A 22,116-nucleotide genomic window follows, 5' to 3' on the forward strand; every position below is an offset into this window, starting at 1 on the left:
ACTCATCAATATTCTCAGGCAGGTTAATCTGTGTTTCTGCCATCCAATCAGCAGTAGCTCTACCACTTTCGAGTTGAAACCCAACTTACTTTATGGGAGGCTCTGCATTCAAACAATGTGCCACCAATAACGCTTGTAGAAAGCACCCTTCTCCACTATATCGTAACTCTCCGTTGGTGCAAAGCACTGTGCAATTGCAATGCTCCTTTGTCCGGACCAGAATTTTACAGTCAATAGGCTGCCAGATCAAGAGAGCACGTCTTGCGGCAGCCGACAGAAAAAATCCGACACTGAATACGCTTCTTCTACCACTTGGCTTCGAAAGCACAAAAGCATATTGCCGTAAGTGTGACAAGAGGGAATGAAGTACTCTCCAGATTCCCACCATTTTACTTCGCTTGGACCCAGAATATCCAGTTTATGTGGTTGGAATTTCTGCTCGACTTGGAGAAAGCGAACATTCTGAGGACACTCCCTACCGTTGTCGCAGGGTAAGCACTTCCCTACAAAAAAAGATATACGGACAGACATTTGAATAAGAAGAAAAAAACGTGCAATTAGCGCGACCTATGGCCCTCATCCTTCCTAGTAACATTTTCATATGATAGATTTTGGGATACTAATTTAAAGCTTATTCTATTGTTTAATTTTTTTTTTTTGATATTGATATATACACGTTCAACAATAACTGTGTAAAATATTAGGTTGACATTCGCCTTCATTTTGATTCTATAAGCATTTTTCCGAGCGCTCATCGGACAGTCCCAATACATGATTTCTTAGCGCGGGGGGTATCATAGAACGAAGTCTATTGACCTGATATTAGATAAATTAGATAAAAATATTGAATTTTGTAAATTTGGTCCCTTTTACCAATAAGAAAGCGACGAAAATCGAGTACGCTGTGTTCAAAACCGTGAAGAATTGCAAAAGCACAAATTGTTCACGAAATTTTAATTTGAAGGACTCCTTAAAGAAGTAGCGTTTATAATAGTTTCATTTGTATAACAGTTTTAAAATTATACCCTTTCAACAATTTAACAGAAGAATAACCCCTTTGACTCCGAATACCTAGTGACCTGACAGGGAATGTTTCGTTGAAGGTACTACAAGGTGTGTTTTTTACTGCAAGGTATTGCCTCTATCGCTAACAATGCTCAACTTGGATTTTCATTTCGATAATCTTAATCTACAGAGTCATTACACGCTTTCAATGGACAGGAGCTGTCACATTGACAAGAGATACAAGACACTGAAGTTCAAGGGCTATATGCTCTGAAAATTCGCAGTCAATTACACATTTCTTTCCTGCAGCCGTTAAAACTCTGATCAATTCTCGAAGAGATTTCCAGTGAGTTTCTGGTTTCCATAATTACTCCCAAAGCTCGCTTAATGACATCGAACTGAACGATTATCTATGCCGGTGCCTTGTAATTTCCTCTCAACGGCTGAACACGTGCGCCTTTTCCGTGTTCTGTCTATGTTGCACAATTTAAAATAATTAAACGGAACACCGAAGAAAGCAAATCATCAAGGCACGGATAAATTACGATTGAAACTCCCTTCATCACTGCCCCAAACTTTTTCAATTACATTCACGCTAGTTAATAATTGCTGTATTCTCAAGCGGTGTATTTCCAAAATCCAGGAATATTGAATCTGGTTGGAAATTTTCCATGACTTGCAAAGATTTATATAAAAATTTGAGTATGAGGTCGATTTGGAGAAGAATCCACGGAGGGATAGATAGATATATCATCTACTCGAATGCGAGCCTTCCAAATGGAATGTACTGTGCCATTGAGGATTGGGCAATGCGCCTTGATGTATTCGCAGAATTTGGAACTCTATCTCCAATGAAAAGAAAGCGTCCGGTCATATGTAAAGCAAATATTATTGTTCTAATAAAATCTCTCCCATGATTTAGTTGCTGAATGAACAGAAAGTGAATTTGAATTTTCTAAAACACCGCCGGATACACTTAATAGGGAGGTTGAGGATGAAAAAGTGTATGACAATCTCCCAAAATTTGATATGTAAATAAATATAGTATAATATTTACAATTATGAAGCGAAATCAAACAAAATTTGAACAGGTTGCTAACTGATAACTTACTTGCTGAACTTGTTGACTGTCGACCCATTGCGATGTAACTCCGCCCTTCACCATTGTCCTGCGAGAAGTTTATGACGTTGACATCGTACGTCACAACAGATGCCTGCCTCTTTCGCACCTTTGGTGCTCCATCGTCGAATTTCCCATTTCTCTCCAGTCTTGAATTAATCGGCGACAATTCTTTCCCATCCTCGGACTCTTCGCCCAGACCCAAAGCAGCGAAGGAGTTCCTCAAAGAAGTTGGCGACAGCGTTGAATCCAAAATGATTTCTGGCTTAGGCGATATGTTGCCAACATTATACGGTACTGGGGAGGAGCCGGTAACTACGTCTAATGAGATTGTTGAAGCATCACTCATCACCTGGGGGTTCATGGTGGGCGTCAGATAGTAGACGCCCTGCTGCTGAAGCTGCTGCAGCGTCATCGACTGGCTCGTGAACTTTCCCGAGCTAGGAGTCGTCGGTGGAGATATTATAAACTTATTGTTACTAACGAACACTTGATCACTATTGCTATTATTAAGGTTATTATTACACGTTACTTGATTATCGTTATCGGCTATGCTAGATTGCTTAACTAGTTCATTGAGATCACCGGGGGCCGTTAAAATATCGTCTAAAGAGCGTTCTAAAGTATCACATTGAGTACGGCTATTGTTAACGTTAAGTATATCGTTATCGGTTCCATGCTGAACGACAACAGAATCGGAATCGAAAATGATGAGCTCTTCGACGGGATCCCGTGATCCCGACTCGGTGAGTTCTTTTTGCTTCGATTGAGATTTTGGTGTTGTTTTAATATTGCTTTCATTTAGATCGTGGAGATCCAGAAGAATGTCGGGGGTTTTTTGCTTTTGCAGAGCTGAAGTATGGGCATCACTTTCATGTCCCTCGCTAAGCATTCGTGGGAGGTAGATTACCCCTTCATAATCGTCGGCTGTATCACTATCCATCCGTTGCCGCCTTCTACTCGAGATCCCCACCCCATTGTAGGAACGTGACAGTTTTCTATTTTTATGCCTTCTGAAAATTCCAGATTTTCCGTGGTCTTCATCATCTCTCTCTTTTTCCCCTGTTTCCAACTTCTCTAGCCCCAAATAGTCCCCATTCTTCTTAGCCTTCGAAAGTAGTGTCCGCAGAACCCCCTTCGATGAGCTGCCGTCGGCTTTCATGGAGGACTTCTTTGCAATCCCGCTGATGGAGAGCAGGAATTCCGAATCGCTCAGCGCGAATATCTTTTTACTTTTAGCGATGACAAACTTTTCGTCCTGCAAAACAAAGTCACTATCCTTCATCGCTATAAAGTCAGATTCACTTAGTGCGGCGACTTTGACCTTATCAATATGGTGCGCGCTGATTTGCTTTTTAAAGTATAAATAATTCTGTTCGATGAATCGTTTCAACTCTTGATTGTCTTCCTCAATGGGAACAATTTGCTCACGCTGAGGATTATCCTCGAGACGATTTTCATTGCTACCATGCACCGAATCGGAACTCACAGCCTCCACATTTTCACTCTTAGATTGGTCAAAATTTGGCAAAGGCTTTAGAATGAATCGTGCACTATGAGTTTCACCCAAGGGCGGGGGCTTCAGATATTTGTCAAACTGTAGGGCAATCATGGAAGGCGCGCTGTCAGTATGCGTGACTTTCTCATGTCGTTCTAGTTCTAAGTCGCGCAAGTCAATACTGCTGCGGCTGAGACGACGTTGCGGGGGTGATGGAACCCGCAGTTCATCTAGGTCATCTTTCCCAGATGGCGGTAGCTCCTATAAGTAAGATTGTAAGGAACTTTACAGGGTAATAAGTGAGCAGTTTGTCAATTACCTCTAAATTACTGATTGCACTATGACTGTCCTCGCGTGTCAATTGCGTCAATGTTAAGTTAAGATCACAATCGCTGGGATGTGCATAGTTCATATGATGCGTGTGGTGCATGTTGTGTTGCGTATGTGCCATATGTACACTATTCAACAAAATATTTGAACTAGTTCTACTTAGTGCCTTTCTCTGACGGACCGCCTCTCTGAAAAGAAAATTCAAACTGTATCGTTAGCACAGGGGGCCGAAAGAATAACAGAAATGTCGCCATACTTGTAAATTCTTAAATACATAGTTATCATCACAACCCCAGGAATCCAAAAACTAACTGAACTCGATATTATCGCGTACGTTTTGTTAACTACGAAATTACAAACGTCGGGATGGGCTGACATCTCAAGGAGATGATCATCAGTCGTATACCAGCCTAAAAATATAGGCGTGAATGATATCAAGGCTGGAAGTATCCACACATTCGCTAGCATAAAACAAACAGTCTTATGTGTCATGTTGAGAGGGTACTCCAGAGGTCTCACAATGGCGTAATACCTGAAAGTAAACCAAGATGTGCATACCTCGATTAAATGGCTCACAAATACGATGGATGCGAACGAATAAAAGCAGAGCCTTCTTCATACATGCAAAAGTACGTAGTCGACATCTTAGCAGCACTTCCGTTTTGTTCCTTTCACTTCAATTCACTGAATCTAGTTCCATAACACTCCCATCCCCCAAGGAACTCTGGTGTCAATGTTGTACCATGCGAACAAGATAACGATTTCAGCCAAGATTTAAGAAGTGTGTCCGCAATCCTTCGACTGTTTTAATATTTACTTTGCAACGGCACACAAACCAAAGTATTACATAACATTATCGCCACGATACCAACATAGCTTCCAGGCGGTTCCCTGCACTGCTAAGCAGCCTCCCAAACAAACAAACGCTTTGGAAAGAGCAAAGCTGTGTCTTCGCTTTGTGACAGCATCCACCCAGTTCACACCCACCCCGATGTGGCCTCCCCCTGAACTTCTCATTTACTTCGAGTACACTATTTCAACACTTACTAAATGGCAATAAAGAGATGGATAGTCAGTCACAAAGCTTTCACAAACAATTTAATTTGAAATATTATGCAAATTAAAATTTGCTTAAGTATGCAAAAATCTGTCAGCAAATAAGTTTCACATCGCCGCTGACTCCCAGGCGGGGGGCGAGTACGACATAAATTTGAAATTGGCTGTGGGGTGGGAAGGACTTGTCGGTCCCTTTTGAAAGAAGAGATTGGATTTGTTTTTTGCTAATGTCAAGAATCAGCTTTTCGTGAGAGAGGAAGGAACACCAACAAAAGAGCGGGGATCAAGTGTTCCTGGAAACAATATTTAGGATAAAATGGCGAACACTTTGTCATTTTATTGTGTTCGATCCCCAAGTTATTTCTTATTTAGGAGTGAATTAAATGCAAACTGTGGCATCTTCTATAATTGGAACGACGGTGGCAGGTTCTCGAGAAGTGACTATGATTCGAAAGTTGTTTTCTGATTGCTGGAGTTGATTTTCGAAATTGTGCTTTAGGGGCACGACGTACCTAAAACAGCTGAAATCGTCTTGATGGCAGTTCAGATGTATTTCAATACTTTTGAGAAGATGGGGATCTTACGTAGGACTTTCTTACATGCCACGGTTTCTAGAATCGATAATTCAAAGTTCATAGAGAGAACGATTTTACAGTTCGGCGAAGAGAGAGAACGAGACTATAACGCCTTGGAGTATCCGTTCAAGATACTTATTCGTATAAAGTAGAGATACCATGAAGCTCTGCTTAAAATAGATCCTCGTGGCTCTAATAAATTAAATTTGTAAATACCTCATTAGTATTTAATAGTATTCATACGAGCCTGAACATGCGAACAACGTTCTAAAATTTACACAGGTTAGGAAATGGAATCCAATGGGTAAAGTGCTCCTAATCCTTGATAAGCGAGGTAACTAAATATATTTTTGCACTTAAAAAAATCTATTTCTGCTGGTTCAAAAAAGGAAGGTAAAGTTATTTATTAAATCAACTCGTCTTGAATATTCTCGGATTAAGTTTATTACTGAATTTTCAGTCGAGATTCCAATCACATCTAAAAGTTGTTTTAATTTAAAACGTACTTGTATCCTTATGATCATTGAAGGTTGGCACAAGATTGGTAAAAGTTCCTCTGAACGAGGCTTTAAAGATACGCTCAAAGTATTCTCTGCTTTACGTAAAAGGCGAAAAGAGTCATAAATCTCTGAATAGTGTGTAACACCCAGGAATCTCAGGGATTAGAGGGAACCCTTTTCACCCCACTGGGATACACATTGTCTTAAAAAGCGGCCAGAAGGGATAGAAATTTGTGGACTTGCAGCCTGCAAATTTCCAGAACCGATTGCTACCGAAACGTGAACAACACCTCGATCCTGGGCTATCGAAAACGGTTTAAGAGCGATTTCTGAAATATGCGCCGCTTTTTCCAATTTAAGCGAGAATGCTGACATTGTAGGTAAGACATCCTGGTCCTTAGCGAATTGAGTTGGTCGGTTTTTGGAGACCGCTCGCTTCCCTCTTAAGACACTGTGAATTTGTAGTCTAGGAAGACTAGTTGAAGATGAGAGTCCGGTGTCAAACTGCTTCTGACGGCTATCGCGAAACACGCTTTTATGACCTGGCAGAAGGTTCCGGACAGGAAACAGCCGAAATTCCGAACCAAATTTAAAAGCGGGGTACTACTTGCGGCCAGAGACTTCGGATATTGAGGAGAACGATGCCGAACTACACGCAATTCTCCACCAGAGGCTTCCTAAAGCAAAATTGTGATCGTCGTGGATAATCTGAATGCAAAGGTGGGCTCTGATAACATCTTGCTCGGGCATGTGAGGGCGCCGTACTGTGACAGTAACAACAATGCCTACCACAAGGTCATTTTCGCCTGTTTGGCAACGAACATCTAACCAGTTCGAGAGTGTCACCAACGAGGATAGATTTCGGAGTTGTCTATTGAATGTGTGCAAAAGAAGAGGTATTGGGTTCGGTTTTGAAAGGAATCATCATTCGCTGGCCATTTAACTACGCTTATGGATCACTTTGTGCCTGAGGAGCATTTGAGACAAAGATAATGGCTATTTTCAGGACGATATATTATGGCCAAAAATGTCACGTGCTGGATTGAAGCAAAATCTTGGCCATAAAAAAATGGGCAGAATATCAAAAACGTCAATCAATTTCTATATCTAGAAAGCGTTGTTTCTGATGATAGTGGCAACTAACCTTATAACGCAACGCGTTCTAGCATACGTCATTGCTCCATCTTAGGTCTGCTTCGTCTTCTTTTTCTACCATAGGTATTCCCACGGATTAACTGACCCACCAATCGCAACCTTTGTAGAAGGATATTATCTACAACAAGACGGTCATCGTAAAGCTCATAAATTTCGTCGCTATATAGACTATGAAATTGTCCTGTAGGGGAATAAAAATTTTTTTTTGGATTCTTCTCCCAAACGCGGCTAAAAATTTACAGTTTTTTGCTAAGAATTTAAGTCTCTGAGAAATAGCATGAGGATTGATATTGTTTTGTATAGAATATTAGGTTGTTGCACATGAAATGACCGATTTGGCAATCAAGTGAAGTTAGTTGCGATATTGCTGTATCAAACCACCACTAGTTGGCGCTGTTGGTATCGGATAATGAAGTATTAACAATCCTAGATTTAATCAAGGAGTCATTTCAGTTTTGGCCATCGTTGTGATAACAGTGAATCAAAAGGAAAAAAGGATGGAAAAGAGCCAAGAACGTATACTTTTTCTGTATGAGTTCAAACTCGGTCATAAAGCAGGGGAGGCGACCAGGAACATTAACATTTGGAGCCGATACGGTAAACAAACCAACCACACGCCGGTGGTTCGAAAAATTCCGGTCAGGCGACGTAAACCTTCAAAGTGAACCACGTGGACATCCAGGACCATCGATTGACAAAGACGAGCTGCGTTTGCTAGTTGAATCCGACACACGTCAGTCTGTGAAAAACATTGCAGAGAAACTAGGGGTTCATTATTCGAAAGTTTCCCAGCACTTGCAACAACTTGGAAAGGTGAAAAAGCTCGATAAATGGGTTCCGCATGACTTTACGGAGCAAAACATGGCGCTTCGAATGGAAATTTGCAGTTGTTTAGTGTCCCGCAACAGAAGCGATCCCTTTTTGTACAGAATAGTGACATTTGATGAAAAGTGGATATTATACGATAATTGCCGCCGATCAGCACAATGGTTAGATGCTGATGAGCCACCGAAGCATATGCCGAAACCGAGCCTCCACCCGAAGAAGGTAATGGTATCTGTTTGGTGGACTACAGCTGGAGTTATCCACTATTCTTTTTTCGCACCTGGAGAAATGATAAATGCTCTGAAATACTGTGCCCAACTCGAGGAAATGCACTTTTAGTGCACTAAAAAGTCAACAGAGATGGTGTGATACTCCTTTACGACAATGCACGACCTCATGTATCCAGAACAACGGTTCAAAACGAATTGCAATATGGGACCCTTCCTCATCCAGCATATTCAGCGGACCTTTCGCCAACTACCACCTTTTTAAGCATTTGGATCGTTTGCATGGCGGAAAAAAAATTTAAGAATGAAAAGGCCATCAAAATTGTCTTCGACGAGTATACACCTGAAAATTGGACTTCTACGAAACTGGCATACATGCTCTTGTATCTCTAGGTCTTCTTGGTGCCAAAAATCTGCTTGGGTTTTGTTGTTATAGCGGTTCTCAGTCTTAAATTTCGACCCTAGATAGGATAAATTATTAACTTTTTAAGTTTTATTCTCCTTTCTTTATCGTTCTCAGTTGAGCAGAACTATTTGATGATGTTGTTTGTTTTTAATGCTAATGTTGCCTTCAATTATTTCGTTTTGCCTTGATTAATGTGCTACTTAAGATCTCACGCCGATCGCCGGTTGCTCGATCTGAATGAAGGATTTTGTCTCCAGTTGGTCTTCCCATATTGTTGATATAGTCAGTATAGGCCATTAGTAGGGTGCATTTGAAGAGGATGATGTCTGTGAATTCATCTCAGCAACACCGACCGCTTTTCGGACCAAGTTAAAAAGGATTCATGACAGGACATCCTCTTGTCTTAGACAATTGCTGCTCATGGTCGTGTACTACACCATAATTACGCTATAATAGGCGGCCGTGAAGTCCTTCTCAGTGGGCGGGGCTTTCAATATATTCAATGATGAAACCAAATCTAATTTGTTTGGATTCAATGGAAAGGCAGGCGTGAGGCGTAGATCAGGCGCTTTTCGAAGAAATGCGCTAGAAGAACATTCTGGACAACCATCAAATCCATCAATAAAAGGGCTCTATTTTCGAGACAGTGGTCCGATTTTTGAACATGAATCTACGATGTGTCATCTCTGCAAACTGTTTATTGTTTTTAATTTTTTGTCCACAATTTATTAGATAGTCAAAAATAATAATAATGTCATATAACATTTCTCTTGCCTTGTACAGGTAAAGGATTATTTAGCGGAACTCAATATTTCTGCGCTAAACTATCATGAAAACAGCCCAGATATACACACCTTCGAGAATACATTATAAAGGTGTCGGTAATGAAGATGGAACATAAATCTCTTGCTGAGGTAGACAAAGTGATCAAAGATACACGGTAGAATAGAATTACACAACCCCTTTTGGAGAATATTGTCAATTCGATGCGTGATAGGCTTCAAGCGCACATAATAAACTATTCTTTTGGGTCTTGGAATATGCGATCCCTTTTTGAACGCATGCACTGCGGGAGTTTCTCCAGGAAACGAAATGGTCCAGGAACGATGTAAACGAGGAAGCAGAGAATTCGGTGTGCCTTTGTCATAAACACCACATTTAAGATAATTTCAAACTGACTAATGACCAAACCTGCTTATTCCACTCCAAAATGAAAGATGATGGCATTAAAGACACCCGACTGAACCTTTCCGTCGAAAAAAGGGCTGCCTCAAACATATTCGACGTGAGAACGCTTGGGCATGTAGAACGGAGGAACCGTGACGAGTGGTTTGATCATGCCTGGCTAGACGCGATTAACAAGAAAAACGAAGCTTGCCGACTACTAATCGAAAGTCGCACGAAAACAAGTATCAAGAACTAAGGCGAAACGCTAAGAAGATCTGTAGACGAGAACTATGAAAGTTCAAAAACAACAAAATTTTAACACTTAAAGACAGCTTGAAAAAAAGCAACGTAAGAGGAACATTAAGCAGAGTGAAACAGATGAGGATAGGTCACCCTCTGTACAGACAGAATGACAATATCATCAGCGACGCGCCTCAAATAAAAGGAAGATGGGTTCCATATTTCCACTACCTCTTGAACCCAACGACAACACATTTCCATCTTTTGGCATACCAGATGACCCAAACGGAGAACAGGTACCGACATCTCGACTTTGTACGCAGTAGAGGCAGTTCTGTTTAAATTAAAATCACATAAAGCTCCCGAAATCGATGGCTTCCCAGCTGAGCTCACCAGTCGAATCTACAAACTAATCAGCAGTATCTGGACAAACGAACAAATATCTGACGGCTGGAGGAAAAGTGTAATTTGTTCCGTACACGGAAAGGGTGATTAAATCAGATAGCTGTGCACATGCTTCAAAGTGCTGACAAATATGATTGAACAACGGCTGAGAATATACAGACAACATAATCGAGGAATACGAAGGTGGCTTCAGATCCGGACGATGGGCAAGGGACCAAATGTTCGCAGTTAAGCACAACAACAACAAGCAACAATCGAATTTGATCAGGGTCTTGAAGTTTGTTAGAGCACTTCATTCAAGACCGTGATGGTACATTACAGTATTACAGTACCTTGTAGGAGACAATGGGGTTAGCATTGCGCTCGCCCGAGATTATGACTCTGATTTGACTCTCATAGCTAAGTCGACTGGTATCGGACGTCAAATCACGATACAAATTCCAAGTAAAAATCCAAAATGAACTGATACAAAACTTGTCGGGACTTAAGCAAGGGGATTGTCTCTTCCTACCCTCTTTAACTTGGTGCTTGAAAACGTATTTAGGAAAGTGGCTTCAGTTCATACCGGAGGTACGTTACTGGTAAAATGCGCGCAACTGGTGACGTCAATATTCATGCCCGATTGATGGTTTGTACTAAGGAAGTATTAGAGCAATTCGGGTCAGCAGCGAGTGAAGTGGGGCTCAGAGTTAATGAATCCGAAACGAAATATGTACACCATCCAAACTCGAAAGGTGGCTACCAGGAACAGGTGAACAAATTCTTCTACTTAGGAGCTCTATTCTGGAAGGACGGAAATGAAAAACGCGAAATCCAAAGTTGGATTACTACTGCTCATAAAGCATTTTATGCGGTCCTCCCCATAATAAGATTAAGACAGACTCGATATAAATTACGCACCTGCAAGATATTAATTCGTCCCGTGCTGCTGTATGGATGCAAGACACTGAGCCTGACGCAAATTTCGAAAAATCAGATGGATATCTTCGAAAGAAAACCTCGGGGGCGGATTTCTAGTCAACTTCCCAAAGACGTAGTAATATATTATACTATTATTAATTTTATTTGAGTAGATATCGATATGGAGAGCATTTCGAGGCATGTACAGTAAATAGAGCCAACTTCATAATTTTTTGTTTTAAAGATTTTCCGGTTTAGGCGTTTCTGAGAATGGGTCCGTTGTTCTTTCAAACAATTGCCAAAAAGGTAAGCTTCTGAAAGTACTAATCGTTTTCTTTCTTAGCGTTTATATTCGATTTCCATGGTAAAGCTAATGCTCTAGTGGGCCGTATTTAGTTAGGACTTTTGACGTAGAGTGCGTGCGTTTCGGAGAGTCGTAAGGGGAGCTAAAAGGTATTTCAGGTAACCGTGAGCGATGACGGGTAGGTGTGGTCGATGCACTATACCACACCAAAGGGTGAAGGACAACATATATATATTGAGGTATGAGATGTGACGGTTGAGAGTCGCTCAGCAACATCAGAACGGCTCTTCCCTCCTGGATGTTTTGGCGGTTACACCGTCAACCACCAGGGGCGGAAGACCTAGGCGCCGTATGATTTGGACGGACCAACTCAATGAATTTATCGTCCGCGCCTATTACCGTGTCACGGATTTGGCACGGAATCCATCAGGGTACAGACATCGACTCTATGACGCGTTCATAACCCGCTTTCCGGAACTATGTCATGTTCCGGAACAGAACGTCGTCAATCAAAACCGGGTGATAGTGCAAAATAATCGAGTTGCCTTACCAACTAGGAAACAAATTTTCCACGAAATTTCACTTGAGCTCGGTGTAGAGTCATCAACTTAGCGGACTGAACAAAAGGGCAACTTGGATACTCCACCTATAAGACATCCCATGAACCCAGTAATCAGGAGAAGTTTAATAACTGGGGATGTCGACCTAATTCATAATAAGTCCTTAATCGCATTTCATGTCGCATCCACAGAATATGCTGAGATTCTCCCAGACGCTAGGCCCAAAGTCCCAAAACTAAAGTTTATTTCGGCAACTACTAACGTCATTGTTGTCTTTGACAGAATTTTGGCTGATCGTATGGCTAGCGAGATTACCGCGACAGAGATTCATATCCTAGTCTGTGTTGCAGCTGCCAAAGTTATTCGTCTCAATAATCAACATCTAGGAGCGAATACCAGAGGAATGCGCAGGAGGACTTTACCGTTCTATCATCCCCAAGCAACAGGAAGCCCCTTGATTTCAGCGATGGGCTTAGTCCCGCAAAATTTTCCTAAAGCACTGAAAACCCTCGACCTTAGGGCTGGACTATACATAGAGGTGCAAAAGGCGGTCATCCTTGCGACCTGTGCGATAGTCCGAAGAGTCCTGTCCGGTGACAGTCTGTCCTAATGGGCTCCAGTCTTGATTCGCACTGTTTTCGATTTAAAATCTATATATCTCTGCAGTTTAAAACCACCGCGTCACTCCTTGAAGTGTTTGCGACAAGCGGGATGTAGCAATACATTTTCATGGAAACATATCATCCCTGTGATGCGGGCCTTTAGTTGTTGCCTTTAGCCCATTTTTAGGTTACTCGTGCCTGGGTCCGGTTGGGTGAGAAGAGAGTCCTTGGGGTTTTTTAACTATATCTATGCGTTCTCCCATTCGCCTCATAAAGACGTCACTGATAAGTGGTGATAGCGGGTTACCAATGTTGGCAACCCGATGGTGTTGTAGTATTTTAGATTCCTGAGGGTGAAATATGTTTCACTTATACATAACTTCTTGAATTGTTGTACTTTTCTTCTCTATTTCTACGATGACTGGTCGGTTGTTAGCTTTATCTCTAAGTATGCCAGTGCTTTCTTTACTGGTAGGCTTTCTTTACTGTCGAAGCTCGTTCACAAACTTTGCAGCCTAGAAGATAGCCAAGATGGTTACTGCAAAGAGTCTATGATTTTATCAAGGTTTTGAGCCAAACATTATTTTCATATGAAAGTTGAACGTAACCACCAACTACCTTTCATGGACCTACTCATGATCAACACCAGGAGGAAAATTGCACTAGAGTTATACTGGAAACCAACATTCATGCAATGGACCATCCCAGGAACATCACGTAACCTGTTTTCACAAAAAAGGACATCATATGCTAACCACACCATTATCAAATGAACATTGAACGTTATTGAAATTGCAAGAAGGAACGGCCAGTCTAGTAAGAATGTTTTCATACATTTTTAACAGTAGATAAATATTTTCACTAATTTTAATACAAAAGACGCTTTCACTCAAGATCTCTCAAGATCATTGTCTTGTACAGTAAGAGCTTTGATCCTATGGTGAGACGTTTCGAGCGGAACAGTTTTTGTAAGCTGAAATAGCAACCGTGCGCGAATTTCATCATCGTAGTTGTTATCGGTTGTGATTTTCGACCCTAGATAGGAGAAATTATCAACGGTTTCAAAGTTGTATTCTCCTATCTTTATTCTTCCCATTTGACCAGTGCGATTTGATGTTGTTGGTTGGTTGGTTTTCGGTGCTGACGTTGCCACCATATATTTTTTTTACCTTGATTGATGTGCAGCGTAAGATCTCGCCCCTCCTGCTCGATCTGGATGAAGGCAGTTTTTTCCATATCGATAACTGCTCAAATTAAGTTAATAATAGTACCATATTTCTGGGGAAATTGAGTAAAAACCCCCATTAAGTTTATCCTAGAGTTATAAGTAGTATAGAGTATAATATGAAGTATGTTATCCCCAAGTTTAATCAAAATCATATTATTACTAACAAAGCTACAGTAACTCAAACTTGACTTTACCGTGTAAATTTACTGCAATTATCATCATCACATTAAAGTCAGTAGTGCGACATGCTAAATGCATATACATAACGGGCAACGCACAAGCGGACAGTTCTGCACTCAAATGTACTCACAGAAGAAGCAAACAAAACTTTTCATACCTGAAGCGCCGAGCATCCGGTTTCCCGACTTTTTTAGATTTTTCAATTGAGTGGTTTCTGAGAACAAACCCTACATTACGTTACCATTTATGGTACTGTTGATACTTCATTTATGCTTTGCAATTACAAAATTAAGGACTACAAGTACTAATCAAGCCCACTCGTTTGACTTCCCACATGGTATGAAATTCTGTTTCACTCCACAAAAAATCATGATGAAAAACCGTAAACACTAAATTAGTTATATCTTTTATCATAACACTGACTTTAGGAAACTATCGGAACGTTCTTCCTGTCAGAAAAAGCGGCAATGTGCGATTCATTCCAGGATATTCCTTGATACAAACGTATACATTTAATACATATGGAGAAAATTATGTTGGAACGAGATTTTCGTGTGTTGTTAACTTTCAACATCTTGGGATATCTACCGAAATTGGTGTAATCACACCCTTAGAACACATCGTCAAAACTGGTGCTGGATGGATTAATTTTTACGACACTCGTAAAGTAAACATATCCCATATTAAAAATGTTAGGTTCAAATTCTACTATGTAATGTCACGGTAACTACATGTGCATACAAGTATGTCGCCTGTTGATATTTTACGGAGGATACGGTATCGGTAATAAATTCTTTTCTTGCTTTCATCGTTACTTTGATAAACATGCTTCAATTAACGCTATCTACGTTATGACAATTCAGCGCCAGCCCAACCAGGAGCCAAACAATCTTTCGAACTTAAAACACAAAATGGGGAGCTTGGCGAACAACGAACTCTCTCGGGTTAATCATTCGCAAGTGGAAACTTATTAATACAAGAAAAAAATTGAACTTTGTTTTTATATATTTCCACAAATTCGTCCCTTCTATTGACCTAACATTTATAAATACAGTGCAGATACCCTGCAACTTGTGCTTGGCTCATCAATGAATTCGAAGTCCTTTTTTGCAGAAACTTTTGTGATTAAATTTTCCTCCGGATCATAATGGCTGAATCCCGCCGAGATTGAAGCTATATAAAGAGTTGGGACTTATCCTTGAACTACCTTTGAAGCCATCAGGGAGCTCCCTAAAATCCTGAACGCAGCTTCGCTATTGCTGCAGTTTGATTAAGTTACAAAGATATTATCATGGAACATTATCGTCCCAAATTTTGTACTCCAGTTGGAATGGAATTAATTCACCTACATCGCTTTTATAGTTTTCATGAAAGTTGGAATGATGGATTAGAGTTTCAGATTTATTTACTCCTGCAAATGTTTCAGCAACGTTGCAGAATTCTTTTTTATAGCTTTCCGGAAAAACTGGATACCATTTAAACAAAAGCGAATAAAAGAGAAGTCCATCTTCCGATGAAAATAACACTCAAGTAATTATCTTGCACTTAATTTCAATTAATTGAAGTTTCCAAGGAAAATAGCCTTCATCATTTAAAAGCCTTGCAATTCCAATCTCACTGCCCGCTCGCATTCATTATGGGAATTTATAACAAAGACTACCATCCAACCCGCTTCATTATAATTCTCGCATAATTTTCGATATTGCTGCGAGATTTCTCCATAATGCATAGCGACTGCAGATAATTGGATGTAACTCGAGAATCAATTTGAGAGCAGAAAAGGAGATTACTTCCCTTGTGCTGGAGGATTCAACTCAATAACTGAATATAAACAAGTCGGAATACCGGAAGCTCGTGCTTCGGGTATAAAGGTTTTGTGTTCATCTTATCTAAGAAATTTCAACGCATATTTTTCTACCTGTATACAGCTACAAAATTACGAGACATACGTACATATTACAGCCGTAGATGTTACGATCACCCTAAACAAACGAACTGCCTATTTCCGAATACTGTACACATATATGCACGTATATATTGATCGTACCCATATTTCCGATTTACTTCTTTATCTATCTGAATTAGGCTCTACCCGCAAAGTTCATTAGCACGCATGTACTATATACCTACATACACACATGTCTCGTTGGAATAATTGATATTCATATACAAATGATTAAAGAACTAAACAAAATAATTCTTTTCCACCCAATTCATACGAACCTACTTCGTTGTGGTATTGACAAATTGACATGTGATGATGACGTCATGCAGGTAGTAGAGTGCACGAAATTCACAAAAAATTGTAAAGTTTTACCCCCTATAACTTTGTTAATAATAGTTGGATTTTCTTCAAACTTGACCAAATTGTGCATTATGTTCTTGATTATACGCATGCCAAATTTTGTACTTCTGGGATGAACATAAGGGGAGTGCCGGGTAAATCTCTAAAATGTGGAAATATACTATTATTAACTTTATTTGTGCAGATATCGGAGCCGGATATATTTTGAGGCCTAGATTTCGTAGAGATGCACTACTGAGATTTTTTGCAGATTTTTCGGTTGGATAGGTTCTGAGAACGAGACCTGTTACACTTTTTGGGGGTCATATTTTGAGCCCTCACTCCCCTGTGTTTCACCCAATATCAAATATTGAACCAGTTTCGAAAAGTACTAATTGAGACCTTTCATTTGATACCCCACATGGCCACAATTTATGAAAAAAAATTTTGCACCCTCCTTTCATATGTATGGGGAGCCCCCCATTAAACTTAACATAAAATGGCGTCAGTTGCTGCATGTAAAGGGAACGGTAGATCACATACTCCTACCAATTTTCGTGACAATCGGTTCAGCCGTTTCCGAATAAATCGGCTGTGACAGACAGACAGACAGACAGACAGACAGACAGACAGACGGACAGACAGACATCGAATCGATTCTAATAAGGTTTTGTTTCACACAAAACCTTAATAAAAACGAAATAGCAAAACGTTCGTCAATTGATGAGTTCTCCTAAGTAAAGTATTGTTATGGAGATATTATAACCACAAATTACGGTAAAAAGGTGGCTTATGTGAATCTGCAATCTGCGGTGATACTTTTAGATATGCATCTATCATAGATGTACTGTTTATGGGACGAGAGTCTGCCACATCCTTTTGTAGGACTGTGGCTATTTTATACTTTGTAGTCCAACAAATGAGCATCCATGGAAAGTACAATGATGACCTGACCTGAGTTTTGGTAATATAACCTCGTATTACCATTTCATTGGCGCGGTGATCCAGGCTCGAATAATAGACCACCTCGACTTCACTCTGATAATTAGGTTAAAGGAAACACTAAACAAATAAACATAACAAAATCCTTTGATATACTTTGTGCCAGTTGCAAAAGAGGTCAGAACGATTGATTGGACGATAATCGTAACCTAGCAACCTCACTGTAGCAATCTGAAATTAGACGGGCATGTACAAAGATTTACGGTCAACTCCACTGAGTGAAGAAGCGTCTTCACAGACAGGAAAAACAGGACTAGGAGAATCAACAGAGCGTGAAACTCGAACATGGGGAGCAACCGCACTAAACATGGAAATTTTATCAGCAAATCAACTAAATAAAAGCAACTTCGATTCTCATCCTGCTGATCTAAAAAGGCAAATTTAATTTCCGGCTATGTGGCTATTGAAGTGATGGGTTGAATCTTTTTATGAGTAGCTCAACAACCAGAATATCGGCGAGTTGGAGCTACCACCACTGCATTAATAAGTCTTCGGATCAATAACTGATTTATACTCCTCATATAGAAACCGTCGGTTGTTGGTCGGGAAATCAGGGGCATAAATGTCCGCCAAACTGACCTGTTGTATGCCAATAGAAGTGGTAGGCCACGTTCACGTATGTTGGTTTCCAAAAATCTCTGGCCTATATTGCTTACCCGAATATCAACAGGGAGATGACAAGAATCTTTTCTGTTCTGCTTATATTTCCGATGACGTTGGCGAAGTTCCCAGTGAAATCTTAATTAGAAATATCCAATAAATCAAACGTAGAAGCAATGGGGTAATAGCAAGATGTGATATTAACGCCAACCATATATCTGCGGCGGAGTGATACCGATAGGAAGTAGACCTTCCCGGCTCGGTTGACAATTTTGGAAATTGAAAAAAACAACAAATATTTTAGCTTGTCATTCAAGGAATATAGACTCCTCTCTCTTAGATCGTTTTCTAAATAAAATTTTTGTTTAATTGGTTTGACATGTTTGCAAAAAGGTTTTTTGTTTGCTAAGAACAATGATAATAAATGATAATAAATGAATTATATAATTAATTAAATAAAATAAAAACTCCGCCGTAGCCGGTACCAAGCCCGGTTGTGAAAGGAGGAGGGATGGATAGCTTCAGTTTGAATGGCTGTACGCCACCGCAGCGTCTGAGGGGGTAGGTGAGGAAAGTGCAGGAACTTTGCAGTCTTGCAGGTTACTCATTGAGGATCACCACACCTGGCAGTTAGGTATAAAATGCAAATCCATTAAAATAGGAGAAAGAGAAGCCTAAGGTCGGTACGGATTACCGGCAGGAGTCGTCTGACTTGGTGACTGGGTCGGGCTCCCGTAATGGACAGCACGGAATCGAAATCGTGAATTGTGGGGCAGTTGGACGTCTAGGCGTCACGATGACCAGGAGCATTGCTCCGCCTGCAGCTGCTGTTTCGCCAAAATCTGTGGCGAAAATTTCAGCAGGTTCGCGTAGGCAGCAGGTGAAGTGGACTGAGGAAATGAACTGTTCACCATCCGCTCCTACTATGAAATACCGGCAAGGGCGGGTACAACATCATACCGCCCCCAGTTGCACTAAAGATTCGCCTAGCGTTTCCCGCAATTAGCGCAAGTGGTCGTGCAGAGAGTCGTAGCCCAGTACCGCGTTATAAGCCGCAGAGACACAATCCTGGCCACCATCAGGGAACGTGATCGACTTGAGGTCATCGCGGAAACTGGTGACCAAGAATCGATGGGGGCAGAGGCGGCTACATCAATTACATCACGCCGAACTGCAGTTAACAATTTCAGTGCTCGCCGGAGCACTCTCTTTCATCGTCCGACTGAAGTCTCCGTTGAGGATCGGAATGAATTCCAAAAGGCGTGTATAGAATTCTCGGAAATGGATATAGACCAGGTATTCTCAGGCTCTATTCATCTCCAGCAATTCCGAAAATTCTATTTCAAATCAATGATGAGGTTGCATCTCGACTGTGTGCTGATATTTCGCAGCTACAACTAAAATCACTTTTGTATTTTGATGGAGCTGCGTCTATCAGATTTCAGTGATGGAAGAGATTCGCCATCGAAAATTTATCTGGAACATCGGCGGGACTCACTAAGGCAGGACATTGCTAGGCTGATTCAAATCAGGAACGAAATGCAACCTACGCGAGGAACCAGCGGAGTTTTTCAGGTCGCTCAACGAATCCCCCCTCCCCCGCCGAATTTTCAGACCACTCAATGAATTCAGGGACGGAAGCGAAAGACTATTCGGGTGAACTTCATGCATGCTGAGTGGATCACCACCGGAATAGCAGATGCTACCGAAGTGAAGGTTCGCCAAGCCATAAACACCAAGAAAAACTGGAGGGGACGTGCTCTGGATCGGGTGCAGAACTTCTGGCACAGAAATCAAGTCACCCTACCTCACTACGGGAATTACCTACCATGTGCCTAAAAGGGACACAGTGCAGGACCCCGCAAACACAAAACAGATTACTTGCTTACCAACCCTCTACAAACCCATAACGTCCAGTAACATTTTGTCCGAGGAGAATAAGGCCTGCCGAGTTGCGCTTTGCAACCCTTTGACTTGGTAGGCACTGAACCTCTTTTCATCGCTACTGAATGATGTGGGCTGAAATACTTGATGTACTTAGATGGCATCAAGTTGCAGCTGCTTCAGAAGTATGTTGCGAAAGGTAAATATATTTACCCGTGATAACCGGGTGTAATTTCAATTAGACACATGTCGAATCCAAGCCATTTGCAAAGGCTATTGCGAGTCTCATGTCAGCCGTAACATTGGTGACCTAAACATCCAGGCTATGACCGAGACAGACTTCTACAAATACCTAGGAATTCCGCAAAGAACGCATGCTCGAGTTCTTATTCCGAAGAATGCATCTCTCGGGAAAGAATCAAATAAGTACATTGAATGTATTCGCTATCGTTTCACTGGCCTATGCATTCGGAATATTGGCGTGGAGCGGATGAATCTGCCTCGGGACATTGGAGATAGAGGCGTGATTGACGTGGGGGCACAAGATCACCGTCAAGTCGACCCGCTGCGCGCCTATTTTCACAGCAAAGAGCATAAGAGGGATTGCGGGCTGACTCCACTTAACGCGGACGGCCTATATTTCAATCCTCTGAGTGCAGTGAAGTCAAACTAAGAGCGGTTCGATGAATGAATGCACAGTAAACACGAGAATTGTCTTTGGTAACAATTTGTCGATTTGTATTTGTTGAACAGATGGCTAGGTGCTGGGGAGCTTTTTGCTAGGACGGAGGAATTTATATGTGCCATTCAGGATGGCGTGGTTGCCACCCCAGCTTCTAAAAAGCTCATAATGAAGGATCGAACGGAGAATGACCAGTGCAGAATGAGCGTCGGAAAAAAATAAAAGCTAATTAAGTTTTATCAGCTAAATAGTTGATCCCCCAAATTTTTGAAGAAAGGTGCAATTCTCAGGCTAAAGGGATAATAATAATAATAATCATCATCAACGGCGCAACAACCGGTATCTGGTCTAGGCCTGCCTTAACAAGGAACTCCAAACACCCCGGTGTTGCGTCGAGGTCCACCAATTCGATATCCCTAAAAGTTGTCTGGCGTTCTGACCTACGCCATCGCTCCATCTCAGGCAGGCTCTGCCTCGTCGTCATTTCCTACCATAGATATTGCCGTTATAGATTAGATTTCGCCATTCTATGGACTACGAAATTGTTCATTCTCGTGTCGAGGGCCAAAAATTCTTCGGAGGATTCTTCTCTCGAACGCGACCAAGAGTTCCCAATTTTTCTTACCAAGAACCCAGGTACCCTGTGCTGTACTCGGAAACTTGGGTTCTTAGCAAGAAAAATTGCGAACTCTTGGCCGCGTTCGAGAGAAGGATTCTCTGAAGCATTTTTGTCCCCTACATGAAGATGGACGATTCCGTAGCCAACACAATGACGAAATCTATGAGCGATACCATGACCGTCCGGTTGTGGATAAAATCCGGCTCAATAGGTTACGGTGAGCGGGTCACTTAATCCGTATGGATGAGGATGATCCAGTCCGGAAAGTCTATAAGGGCAATATCTATGGTAGAAAAAGAAGACGAGGCAGACCCTGCCTAAGATGGAGCGATGGCATAGGCCAGGACGCCAGACAGCTTTTTGGGATATCGAATTGGTGGACCTTCTCGCAAAACCGGGATGTCTGGAGTTCCTTATTAAGGCAGACCTAGACCGGATACCGGTTGTTGCACCGTTGATGATGATGAAGAATCCAGGTTTCCAAGTTATATATAAGGACTGGCAAGATCATAGTCCTTCGCAGTAAGAGCCTTGACCCTATGGTGAGATATTTCGAGCGAACAGTTTTTGTAAGCTGAAATAGGCTCCGTTGGCTGCCAACAACCGTGTGCGGATTTCATCGTCCTTGCTTTTATCGTTTGTGATTTTCGACCTTAGATAGGCGAAATTTTTAACGGTCTCAAAGTTGTAGTCTCCTATCTTTATTACTTTCTTCTGACCAGAGCAATTTGATGTTGTTCGTTTGTAAGGTTTTGTGAGAAC

At 41.3% G+C, this 22,116-nt stretch overlaps 1 protein-coding gene across 2 annotated transcripts in view; it reads right to left on the minus strand.

Annotated features, from left to right (window-relative positions):
- Positions 1-22,116, minus strand: part of LOC119652277 (octopamine receptor beta-3R-like) — a 229,684-nt gene that overhangs the window by 32,453 nt on the left and 175,115 nt on the right. For both annotated transcript variants that reach the window (XM_038056271.1, XM_038056270.1), the window contains exons 4-6: positions 4,210-4,485; positions 3,943-4,141; positions 2,117-3,884 (exon numbers count right to left, since the gene is read on the minus strand). In XM_038056271.1, the coding sequence (XP_037912199.1) occupies positions 2,117-3,884; positions 3,943-4,141; positions 4,210-4,485 (2,243 nt within the window). The remainder of the gene's footprint in view (positions 1-2,116; positions 3,885-3,942; positions 4,142-4,209; positions 4,486-22,116) is intronic.

This window comes from Hermetia illucens, chromosome 3 (assembly GCF_905115235.1).
Source record: "Hermetia illucens chromosome 3, iHerIll2.2.curated.20191125, whole genome shotgun sequence".
NCBI lineage: Eukaryota > Metazoa > Arthropoda > Insecta > Diptera > Stratiomyidae > Hermetia > Hermetia illucens.